Consider the following 12,610-nt stretch of genomic DNA (forward strand, 5'->3'; position numbering starts at 1 on the left):
AGTTGTTTGTATCTCACAAAGATATCAATATGTGACACTTGGACTAATTAGATCATTAACCCAGTTTAACAGCAGCTGGGGCTGCCTTAGAAGTCAGGTCCTGGACTGGGGTTATAGCTCAGTGGTAGAGTGCTCGCCTCTTATGTGGAAGGCACTGGGTTCCATCCTCAGCACCACATAAAAATAAAATACAGTTATTGTGTCCATCTACAACTAAAAAAAAAAAAATTAAAAAAAAATAAAGAAGTCAGGTCCTGTATGTGCCTTGGGCCCCTTGACCAAAGAAGGTGGTACATGGACAGGTGAGGTTTTAGAAGTCAGGTCTTGTGTGTTCCTGGATCCCTGACCAAGGAAGGTGGTACCTGCTCAGGTGAGGTCAGGTAAAAAGTGTAGTTTACTGACGTTGCTAAGTGACTGGCTGAGGTCAGAAAATTGCCATTTGTTGGGTATCTAGTATGGGTTCATTCTGTCTGAAAGGCGCAGGATTTGCCCTGCTCCAGGGAGGCTTCTATGGCTGTCGTGGAGAGTGATTACTCTCCAGTGCTGGGCTACCTCACGGGGCTGCCTGCAACTGGGGGAATGCAGCTATAGACGTGGGACAGGAAATTGTTAACAAATGGGGGAAATGTGGATAGTTTCCAACTGAAAATTGCATCATCACAGGGTCTTGTAAAAAATCTATTTTAATTAAGTGACTTGCTAAAATCATTGTTTTTTTCCCTTTCTGTGGTATCTTATATACTTTCTTGTATGAGGTAATAATTCCTAAGTGTTTAAGTTGATATGAATTTACCTTTGTCATGGCTTAAAAATGTATGTACTCAATCATAGACTGTCAGTAATACCCAAATAAGATTTCATGTGTAATTTTTCCTTTGATGATCCTAGAAAACTATCCAGTGTTAATTTTTATCTTGTAATTGTGATGTCTAAGTAGAATATAGATGATTCTGTAATTATACATATACCTAAGTATGTGTCATTTTATTATGAAAGAATAATGTAACAACTTTATATGGCTTGGGTTTTGTAGCTTTACTATTTGTTTAGAGTTACAAAGTGTAAGTTACAGTATTTAATGCATACTTTTCTCATACTACCTAAGTCCCTCTTATTATTGACCACAAAAAAAAAAAAAAATACTCGTTTTCTCTTTTTAAATTTTGAAAAGAACATGGATGTAAGGGTGAATTGCAGAGGGTAGAAATCCTGCCCCGTGGTTAACAGCATTTGTCATGTAAGTGCTGATTATTGACTTGCGAGCTGCTTGGACCCTTCTTGGTCAGTTCAGGATTCTAAGTCCATTTCAGTCTTATCGACTGATTTATGAAAATTGATTTTTTCAGGAGCTTTTTTTTTTTTCCAAATTTGGAATCAAAAAGTAGAAATATTTTCTATAGTTTCTTCAGGTGTAGCAAGTGGAGTGTTGATTCTGTTGAAGTAGTTCAGAGCTCTGGAGTGAGGTGCAGCTCTCTGCGCGCTCACGGCAAGTTTTGGTTTGTTGCACTTTGCTGCCCATTTCATTTCCTGCTGTGCACTCAGCTTCTTACCTTGTTTTTGTGTAGGGCGCTGGCCAGGATAAACTGGGCATCTATGTCAAGTCTGTCGTGAAAGGAGGTGCTGCAGATGTGGTCAGTATCACTGCTGAGGAGGCAGGCTTTTGATGTCCTGTGCTTGATGGATGGGATGGGTGCTGTGTGCTGGTGCCCCTGGCTGAGCGGGACTGGGCAGGACTAGGGGGACAGCCAGTCTGCTCACACTGCTTCTCTTCTCCCGCAATGTGTCTGCACACTGCATGGTGGGCCAGGATGGACGACTAGCAGCAGGAGACCAGCTCCTCAGTGTGGATGGACGCAGTCTGGTGGGGCTCTCTCAGGAAAGGTATGACCCATGGATTATTTGAAAGCTTAGTGTTTTTATGTGATTTTCACATACAGTTTTGAAATTGGGAGATGAAAGCTAAAAAGCTCTGTGCCCTTATTATTCTATAGTATTTTAAGTGTAAACTCCTAGTGTATTTGACATTTCCTTTGCTATCAAATTATAACTATATATTTTAGTCTAGAATACTTTCTTATAAACTAGAGATACACACACACACATATACTCAGTACTTTCTGAAATTTATAATTTTTGAATATCATCTTTTTTTTTTTTTTCTAACAGGAATGAACCCAGGGGTGCTCTACTATTGAGCTACATCCATAGCCCCATTTATTTTATTTTATTTATTTTTTTGGCGGGGGGTGAGGGAATGGAGACAGAGTATCACTAAATACCCAGGTTGACATCAAACTTGGGGATTCCCCTGCCTCAACCTCCTAAGTAGCTAAGATTATAGAGATATGCCACCACACACCCAGCTAATCTTACTATCTTAATATATTAGGGGATATGTTAGCATGCATTTATGGTTCGTTTTTCAAAGGAAGGAAGTGGCAGAAGGTAATTTGTCTGAAAGTCAGAATTGTCCAAAATGGCAAATGAGGCTGGGTGACATGATTGGTGGCTGTGTTTGCCATGGATGACAAAGTGACAGTGAATATGATTTCATTTTTCTTACACTGGTGACATTCTCTTCCCAGGGCAGCAGAACTTATGACAAGAACAAGTTCCGTGGTTACACTCGAGGTAGCAAAGCAAGGTGCCATCTATCACGGCCTGGCCACCCTCCTCAACCAGCCATCCCCCATGATGCAGAGAAGTAAGGACCATGAAGTCCTCGCTGACCAGGGGCAGCTGGCTTCTGCTGACCCTATGCTGTGTGCTAGATGTATCAGACATGACTTGTTAATAGTTACAGCAGAACCAGTGCTGGTATTATCACTGTCTCAGTTCTGAAAATAAGGATGTCAAGGCTGAAAGCACAATAGCAAGACTCAGATGGTGCCACCTGCCCTGGGAGCCCATTCTGATCCTCCAGTTCCTTTCTGCTCCCGTGGAGCTGATCCCGTGCTGCTAATAAGCTTCTGTAGGCCAGGAGCAAATAGGTGCTTAGCCAGTCGTGAGTGAGTAAAGATTCAGTTTTGATAGGCAAGCCTAGGGTGGGAGGTCCTTAAAGGACATGGCGCATTCTTTACTGAAGGAATGTTCGCACATGTGCTGAAGTAAGCTATGTATCTTAGTGTATGTAATTCACTTTAAATTAAAAATTCAGTTTTTAAAATAATTTATTTGTGGGAACTGTGTTTGTATAACTACATCAAAAACATCTCACGATGAAATTAATATAAACTCAAGGCTTTGTAAAGAATCCCTTCAGAAACCTCAAGGAGAAAAAACATAATGACTCACTCTCTGAAGTCATCGCATACCTTCCAGATCTCTGAAATAATACCCTTTTTAATATGTGCACAGCTTGTGAAGTGTGGTCTTCACAGAGCCCTCTTCTCCACAGAACCTGACGTCTGTAGCTGGAAGTAGCATGCCAGGCCCTGGCAGGCGCCTTTGCTTACTGAAGCCAGCAGGCGGGGAGGGCGCCCCAGCTAACCACACATTCATCATGAGCCTTGCCTCTGCATGCCTCTTACATTTGACCCCACCCCATACAACAGGACACAAGCAAACTAGACTTTGAGTTAGAAGCCAGAGAGGGAAGCCCCTAAGTGCACACAGCAGATCAGAGTCGGCAGCAGGTAGAACATGGGACGCAGACAGCTGGCACCATAACAATGCCATGACCCCATCGATCCAGTGACAAGACCATTTGCAAGTCTTGAGGAACAAGCAGACCACATTTGTCTCCTGGTTTTTAAATTTACTTTAGAAGGGGTTATTTACATGGGTGTCATTTGATGAGAATAGAATTTTAGAAGTGTATTTTTTTCTGTAGATACTGGTTAAGTGAGATGCTTTCTATATTCTCAGGATTTTTATTTGAAAGCTTTTTAACAGTTCTATACAAAGAATCTACCTTTACATAAAAATCACTATTTTCTTGCTGGGAAAAGTTCTTATGAAATTTAAATATTTTTAGAATTTGTCTTCCTTTTAAAGCTAAACAAGGTGTCTAAGATCTTTCAACCAATGAAGAGATATTGAATGTACTTTGATTTCAGTTTCAGATCGACGTGGCTCAGGTAAACCCCGACCAAAGAGTGAAGGTTTTGAGCTCTATAATAATTCAGCTCAAAATGGGTCGCCAGAGAGTCCTCAGCTGCCCTGGGCAGAGTACAGTGAACCAAAGAAATTGCCAGATGACAGACTGATGAAAAACAGAGCTGACCATCGCTCTAGCCCCAACGTGGCAAGTAAGAGGGGTCACTTCCTTCCTTAGTACCCACGTGGTCACAGTCAGCAGTGAGGGGGCATGGTTCTGTGTTAGCTATTCAGGTGTCATCACCTGCGTATTTTGGCGGAGTGAGAGACAAGGGGTGTCGGGACTAACATTCTTAACATTCTTTTCTTGTAACAGAAGTAAAAGCCCAGTTGATGCTCTGGGCAAACTGTCTTGGTAATGTCTTTGACCAAGATTGGCAAATTACCAACTGAAGCCAAGATGGTTTTGACATTTTTCAGGGGTTGTTAACAGAAAGGAGGAGAAGTTATAGTAGGAAACACAGTGAGGCACAAGATTCTCAAAGCCTGGCGTGCTCACTATTTACCCTATCCCTAGTCTTGGAAAAAGCTCTGGGCTGGGTCTGCAAGCTGGGTGGACCCAGCTTCTCCCCCACCTCATGTGTTTCTCTGATCTGTGGTGTGAACAGTGTGGTGGTATGTGGGACACCATTGCTTCCTTTAAGGACACTCTCACGTGCTTCTCAGGTGGTTGGTTTACTATGAAACCTTTCCCTGTTTCCAACAGATCAGCCGCCGAGTCCTGGAGGGAAGAGCCCATATTCCTCTGGAACCACAGCCAAGATAACGTCTGTCTCCACCGGGAACCTCTGCGCTGAGGTCTGATTGATGTGCTGTGGCTCTCACCTCTCTTAGGTCCTTAGGTCCCCTGGGACCATCCCAGTTACCTAAAGCAGCTCTTACTCAGCAAAGTGGCCTTGGTTCTGACTCTCAGATTTATAGCATTTAATTTTTGGATTTTTAGTAACTAGTCAGGTAAATTCATGTTGAACTAAATGAAATGTGTTTTATTATTCACAATATGGAGTCAAACACTTTTAATTTTTAATACAGTATTTAACATATATAGGGTTTTTTATCGTAAAACAGATCACTGGAAACGGAATTAATCTCTTTAAAGTTGCAAATGACTCACTCTTCCTTGTTCTTCACAATTTGCAGGAGCAGAGCCCTCCACCCAGACCTGAAGCCTACCCCATCCCGACTCAGACATACACCAGAGAATATTTCACGTTCCCAGCCTCCAAATCCCAGGATCGCATGGTTCCTCCTCAGAACCAGTGGCCAGACTATGAGGAGAAGCCCCACATGCACACAGATAGCAGTCATGCCAGTGTTGCCATTCAGGTTAGAAGCAAGTGGTTCCACAAACCTCTGCACCTGCGAGGGAACAAAAGGGACCAGTGAGACAGGGTGATGAGCGCTTTCTGAGGCACAGTTGGAATTTTCTCTAGAACAGTGAGGTTACCTCTTTCTTTTTTCTTTTATGGTTTTGTGGTCTGAGGAAAAAAGACATAGTGTAGAATATAGGATAAGTGAGAGAATGGCTTCTGCGTGCTCTTGTGTCTGTGCAAGGAAGCCTTAGTGGCAGAAGGCCTTGCACTTCTGGGGCAGGGCTTCCTGAGGCAGGACAGAGCAGTGAGAACCAGGGATGTCATTTGCACTTTGTTTCTGTCTCCATCCCTGGAGCTTGTCATGCACCTGGGAAGTGGGGCTGGTAGACACAGGGTAGTCTGTGCTGCTGTGGTGGAGGGTCCTGCTGAGGGCCAGCAAAGCGAGGGCTTGGTGTGAGTGGAACCAAATAAGAAGTACCTGCTTGAGAGCCAATCTTCCATTCAGGTGTCAGAGAAGACCTGAGCCTCAAGGTGGGGTTTGAGCTGAACCTTGAAGGGTGAGAGAAGCAGGCAGGCAGAAAGGAGAGCATCCCACTCACAGGGGGCAGTGCATGAGGAGAGCCATAGCCCATTTTCTGAGGGCAGAAGTGGTCCTCTGGTCTGATCCACTGGCCCATCCTGCCTTTTCCTGATGGCCCACGGCAGCCTGGTTCTGTGAGTGTTGGATGCCCTTCCTCGCCCCTGCCTGGATGTCTTGCCAGACCACAGGTGCAGAGTCGCAGACCCTGCGGCAGTTCCACAGATTCCATGTAATTCAATACTTCATGTAGTGTGTAGATTATGTGTCCTGGTAATGAAGAAGCTCTTTTTGTTTGAAAAGTAAAGCTGTAGCTAAGTGTTGGAAGTAAATGTCCCATTTTTCCATTATGCTGTTGTATTTTAAAGTGATACTTTCTCTTTTTTGTTTATGGAAAGTGTGTTCATTTCTTTTTTCTTTCATGTGCACATAAAACCTCATGGCCATCGGGATTATAGCACTGCCTTTTTTACATTTCCAGGATAGGAATGGATTTTTCTCAGATGGATGGGCCTTGCCCATGGACACATCTCTGTTAAAGAGCTTATAAAGCTAGTCCTGAGCTTCAGGACTCATTCAGAAATGGTCCAGGGGTGGATTAAATGGCTTAAATATAATAATTCCTCTTTGTGAGGATTAGAATTCTTGTTAAAGAGGACTCACTGCTCTGCCCTTCATATAGTAAGACTGCACTCACTTTTTCTCAGAAGCCAGCTGCGAGGCTGGTAGCCCTTGTGCACTGTCCTTGGAGCACAAGGAAGGCACCAGCAGCCATGGGCCTGACTGTTCCTGTGATGCAGAGGGGACGGCTCATCCTTCCTTGGGCAGATCAGTTCACCGCAGTCCCTCTTGGCTAGTGAGCCACAGGGTGGCCCCAGCCTCCAGTCCAGACCCTCGTTCATCAGTTTTTGTAGTCTGTCTTCTCCACAAATGTGAAATGTCTGTGAATTGGGGGTGATTTCTTCTGGTGAATAACTGAAGTATAAAATTTCTCCTTTTTCTTTTCCCAGCGTGTTGCCCGTTCCCAAGAAGAGCTTCGGGAAGAGAAAGCTTACCAGCTTGAGCGACAGCAAGTAGAGGCAGTTATGGATCGGAAATCTGACAGTGACCTGTGGATAAATCAGAGCTCCTCGGTGGAATCCAGCACCTCCAGCCAAGAGCACCTGAACCATTCCTCCAAGTCGGCCACCCCTGCTTCCACACTGACCAAAAGTGGCCCTGGCCGATGGAAAACACCAGCAGCGGTGCTGCCCACCCCAGTGGCCATCTCCCAGCCCATCAGAACAGAGCTGCCTCCGCCTCCGCCTCCACCTCCTGTCCACTACGCTGGAGACTTTGATGGGATGCCAATGGATTTGCCTCTCCCACCCCCTCCCGCCAACCAGGTGGTTCCACAGTCGGCCCAGGCAGCTGCAGAACGGAAGAAGAGGGAGGAGCACCAGAGGTGGTATGAGAAGGAGAAGGCCCGCCTGGAAGAGGAGCGTGAGAGGAAGCGCAGGGAGCAGGAGAGGAAGCTGGGCCAGATGCGTACACCACCTCTGCACCCTGCTCCCTTCCCTCCCCTGGCCACCCCTCAGGCAAAGCCTGAAAAGCCATCCACACTCCAGAGGCCCCAGGAGACAGTTATTCGCGAGCTGCAACCCCAGCAGCAGCCCCGTACCATCGAGCGCAGAGACTTGCAGTATATCACCATCAGCAAAGAGGAGCTTTCCTCTGGGGACAGCCTGTCTCCAGACCCCTGGAAGCGGGACGCCAGGGAGAAGCTGGAGAAGCAGCAACAGCTGCACATCGTGGACATGCTGAGCAAGGAGATCCACGAGCTGCAGAGCAGGGCAGAGCGCACTGCAGAGGAGAGTGACCGCCTGCGCAAGCTCATGCTGGAGTGGCAGTTCCAGAAGAGACTGCAGGAGTCCAAGCAGAAGGACGAGGACGACGAGGAGGAGGAGGATGATGATGTTGACACCATGCTGATCATGCAGCGCCTGGAGGCCGAGCGGAGAGCCAGGGTAAAGGGCAAAGCTCCTGGGTCGTGGTATCTGTGCTCCCTGCTTGAGCTGCCGCGTATGTGTCCCGGAGGCAGCCAGGCCCGTGGACAGGAAGGAGTAGAGTGGGCTTTGGTTCAGCATGCTCGCTGTAGGAAGGGTGTTTGCCCCTGACCCACAGAAGTGAGCTGGGACGGAACGTGGTGCTGGAAGTTCTGGTACTTGTGCTTTGACAAGAATTAAATCCACTATTGTCTTAATTAGCAGCCTCATAATTAAGGGAGATAATAGGTATTTGCTAATGACCACTAATAATCTTGATCAGGGGTCTGCAAAGCTTTCCTTAAAGGGCCAGACAGTAAATACTTGGCTTGGCCTCATGGACTCTGCTGTGAGGCACAGTGGGTGTGCCTGTGCTGACAAAGCACGTACAAACGTGTCAGGTCACTCTCCTGATCCTGACTGGGAGCAAAGAATGTGAAAGTGTTAAATCATTGCCAGGCACGGTCTTTATAGTAATTATACCATTGATGAAGCAGGTATTTATCAGATTAATAGTTTCACTATTATAGTATAAAGATATTGAGAACTTTTGATCTTACCTTATTTCTCTATATTTTGGAAATTACTTTTGTTTCAAATAAAAATTTAAAACCAAAATTTACTTTAATTCAATTACTTATTAAAATGCCAAATTTTAGATGAAAGATTCTTTGTTGCCTCATCCAGAGAGGCACTTTACTAATTTGGCATTGAACATGAACTTGTGGAGAGTGCTGTTGTTGAGGTCCTGTTGGTGATCTCAGTGTTCCTTTTTAATCTGCACAGTGCAGTGTTGGCAGGAGACAGCCACGAGCATGTTCTCTTGGTCTTGGATTTAGTTTCTAATTTCAGCTCTAATTTAATGCAGTGAATTGAAGGGCTGAAACAGTACTGATTGTAGGTCAGCCCTCTTATCCTCCCACCCTATGATGAAATTCAACTTTAGAGAATACCTGTGAGCACGCAAGAGCCAATAGTGGGGTCCTTTTCAGTTTGCTCACACACGTGCTTCTTAGGCAGGCACACACACACACACACACACGTACATACACGTGTGTATATGTGTATATATATATGTTTTATATATATAAAATCAATATCAGCCAAATGTGTTAGTAACTTTGCCCCATAACTTTATCCTGAGTCCCTTTTAGACTCATAAGTTTCTTAAATGAGACCAAAATGTGATTTTAATGACAACATTGTTTTATAATGTTGTCAGTAATAAACTCCCTTACGAATGATGGTATTTCAATTAGAAGTGCTTTCTTTGAAAGAGCTACTGTTTGGTAAGAGCCAGGAACTTTTGCAATTGGTCCTTTGAGTAGTTTCCCCCAGCGCACGCAGAGCTGAAGCTCTCGGGAACACTCACTGTTCTGGCCAGCTCTGGTGCACCCGCTGCACACTGGCCAGGGGCCCTGCTGTGTGCCAGGAGACAGGTCATTGCTCAGGGAGGTACAGCTCAGCTGTGACTGCCCAGCAGTCACAGGTGCAGGGAAAGCACAGCTCTGCCTGTGGTGTAGACCATGCTCCCCGAGCAGGCAATGTGAGCACTCGACTACTAAAACCCTGCTCCAGCAGCCAGTGAGAGTGGGCAGCTGCAGCATAACATTTCTGTAGGATTCTTCTGTGTGAAGATGAAATTTTTATTGAAGGTCTGTCAGAGTTTTTCCAGATGGTTAAAACCCTGAATATTTCAAAGCCTTTTAGTCTGGATTATATTTGGGAAAGCTTTTTATAAGAATTTAATAAAAGTATTAATTTTTTCTCCATTAATTACATTAAGGTTAATATCGTAGTGTCCGAATAAGAGACCAAAGGAAATTTGGCTTTTTTGGTTTCTATGTATCTTAATGCTGAAGCCCAAGTATTTAATACCATGTGGACACTTTCCTACTTCTCATATGAGAAGTTAGCTTGCAGTTCTTCAGTTTTCTCTCAGGTTGTCCAAAAACATGAAGCATGATAGCAACAAAGTATGCCGATGGCAGAATTCAGGTCTGAGTCTAACTTTTTTTTTCACGCTTCATCTTTCTTTTTTTTTTCCTTCTCTGTTGCCTGCAGCAGACTGCTGTGCCAGCAATCTCTGTTCTAGATTTGGTATGTTCTTGTTTCCTTCCTTTGGTGCTTCTCCTGTCTCGATTTTCCTTCCTCCTCTGGTGGTGGCTGTTTTATGTTCTCAGTAGGTCAGCTCTGCCCAGGGTCTCCTAGACCAGGGGACTGGCCCTGTGACTCTCTAGAAGCATGCTTTTGAATGTTACTAGATTTAGTTACTTTTTACTTTTCTCTGTTAACTTTAAGTGTTACTGTTTGTTTATGGTTTTGATCTTTTCTCAAGTTTTAGTTATAATTTGCTTCTGTGTATTCTTATGTAGTCATTAGTATGTGAGCAAAACAACTAAAGTTTGCAATGAGTAATCTGTTTCATTCTTGTTATATTAATAGATTTTACATGTTCAGTTGTCATAAGCTCAGTTGAAATGATATTCAGTTGCCACTTTCTTTACTAATCCAGCCTGGAATCTTAGCTTATCAGCCATACCAGATGGTCAGGTCGTGCTCTGTTGTGAGTCCAACATGTTTGTCAGTTTGGGGAAGTTTTGGTTGAAGAGTTACTGCTCTTCACGCTTAAGAAGCAGATGTGTAACCTGCTAGACCGTCACATTCTGACTGATCTGTATTTACTGACTTGAAGCCATTTTGTTCTGGATCAACTGCGGGGTGAAATGGAGGCAGCCCCAGGCAGCACTGCAAATATTTCTTAATCTGGGTTTGTCTTGATGCTGTTTCACCAGTCCCCTCTTCAGCACAGGGACAGTGTCACCCACAGAAAAGCTTTCTTAAGATGTGTTACTTCCCTGGTAATCAGAAAGCATATTATATGAGCTCTGCGTCTTTTCCTTTTGTTTTATGTAAAGAAAAAATGAAAAATATATATATTCCCCCTATTTTGTATGTGAGGTGTCCATAGATGTAAATGGAAAATATCAATCAGGTGGTAGAGCATTTAACATTTGTCAGTGTCCACCATGTGGCAGGCATAGGCCTGAGGCTCTAAGAGGCTGACTCTGCTCTACAAGAGTCTGAATGCCATGAGACATTGATGGATGAGCGGCAATGATTAAGAATAATGGGCACACTTAGATTTCTTTTTTATATTTATTTTTTAGTGTAGTTGGACACAGTGCCTTTATTTTATTTATTTATTTTTATGTGGTGCTGATGATCGAACCCAGGGCCTCGCACGTGCTAGGTGAGCGCTCTACCGCTGAGCTACAACCCCAGCCCACACTTAGATTTTAATTTCAAAGAAACAGTTCTGAGCATCTAAAAAGACAAGTATTTTGAGTATTAATAGTCACGTAACCCACATGTTTCTGAGCATTTCTCAGCTCAGCCTTGGTGAGTATCCGTGTTACTGATAATGTGCCATTGTCTGTAGCATGCCCGTGCTGTCAGATCTGGCAGGTTGCCCGGGAGCCTCCTGAAAGGTTAGTGGGCAGTGACAAGCATGTGGTCTTCAGGGAGCAGCTTGGAGACGTGTCCTAGCGCATCTCACTCCTGGCGGGAGCAGTGGCATTCCCACGGTGGGAGGCTGCCTAGGCTGGCTCCTGCCCTTCCACCCCTTCAGTGGCCCCTGCCACCTCAGGGCTGCACGATGCCAGTGCCACACCCCCTTACCCTTGAGACCTGGAGACCTCCTGCCTGTCTCCTCGAACAGTCAGTGTTCAGGACTGAAGCCCTTCTGCCTGCAGCCTCCTAGCAGCCCCTGCCTCCACCCTCTTCGTTCCAGTGAAGGCTCAGCTGCTCACCTGGGGACTTTTGCCGTCTCCATAACCCCTCTCTCTGTTCAAGAACCGTTGGCCTCTCCGCCTTAGCACTTGACCACCTTGGTCCCTTAGCCTGAGCTGCTGTCCCTTCCTGCCTGGTCATGGGGAGAGTATGGCGGCACTCTCTGTTCTGCCCCTGCCCCTTCACAAGGTCTCTAGACAGAGCAGCTGTAGCAGCCTCAGAGACCCCAGCCCTCCTGAGTGAGTCTCTGCCCCACAAGAACACGTTCTGGTTCTCCCTGCAGTCTGTCTGGCTCCATGTCCTCCTTAGTGCCCATGCGGCTGCCTGCCCGCTCCCATGTGATGACTCTCAGTGTGCCTGCCAGCTCGTACCTGAGCGCCATGTCATCTCCCTGGGGTTGCCCTGGCTGGTTGCCTCCCGCCATGACATCTTGTGGGCATGCTGCCCAGCACTGTGGCCTGTGCCCTCCTCCCCAGCTCTTGATCACCCTTCCCCCTCACTGCTTGTGTGCTGAGCACTGTGTCCTCCATCCCTAAACATGGCTCATCACATGTGCATTCACCTCTGTGGGTAGCAGTGATATTTGTCCATTTCTGGAGGTGTTCTAGCATGTGGTTGATGGTCAGTAATGGCCAGGCAAGTGGCTCTGGGGCCAGATCCCCGAACTCCAAGGGCATGTGGAGAGGGAGAGGCTGAGAGGCCCTCCAAGTCTTGATTACTGAGTGATGTACCACCCTGTTCAACCCACAGTGTCTATAGAGGAGCCACAGGCCAGCTTGCAGCAGAGCTTTGCCTGCAGGGTCTTT

At 45.7% G+C, this 12,610-nt stretch overlaps 1 protein-coding gene across 9 annotated transcripts in view; it reads left to right on the forward strand.

Annotated features, from left to right (window-relative positions):
• The window catches only part of Afdn (afadin, adherens junction formation factor), a 126,167-nt gene that overhangs the window by 100,484 nt on the left and 13,073 nt on the right, over positions 1-12,610 (forward strand). For all 9 annotated transcript variants that reach the window (XM_071612848.1, XM_071612851.1, XM_071612852.1 and 6 more), the window contains 7 exons: positions 1,566-1,631; positions 1,808-1,881; positions 2,586-2,704; positions 4,059-4,250; positions 4,805-4,896; positions 5,239-5,424; positions 6,999-7,994. In XM_071612848.1, coding sequence (XP_071468949.1) covers positions 1,566-1,631; positions 1,808-1,881; positions 2,586-2,704; positions 4,059-4,250; positions 4,805-4,896; positions 5,239-5,424; positions 6,999-7,994 — 1,725 coding nt within the window. The remainder of the gene's footprint in view (positions 1-1,565; positions 1,632-1,807; positions 1,882-2,585; positions 2,705-4,058; positions 4,251-4,804; positions 4,897-5,238; positions 5,425-6,998; positions 7,995-12,610) is intronic.

Source organism: Marmota flaviventris, chromosome 6 (genome assembly GCF_047511675.1).
Source record: "Marmota flaviventris isolate mMarFla1 chromosome 6, mMarFla1.hap1, whole genome shotgun sequence".
Lineage (NCBI taxonomy): Eukaryota > Metazoa > Chordata > Mammalia > Rodentia > Sciuridae > Marmota > Marmota flaviventris.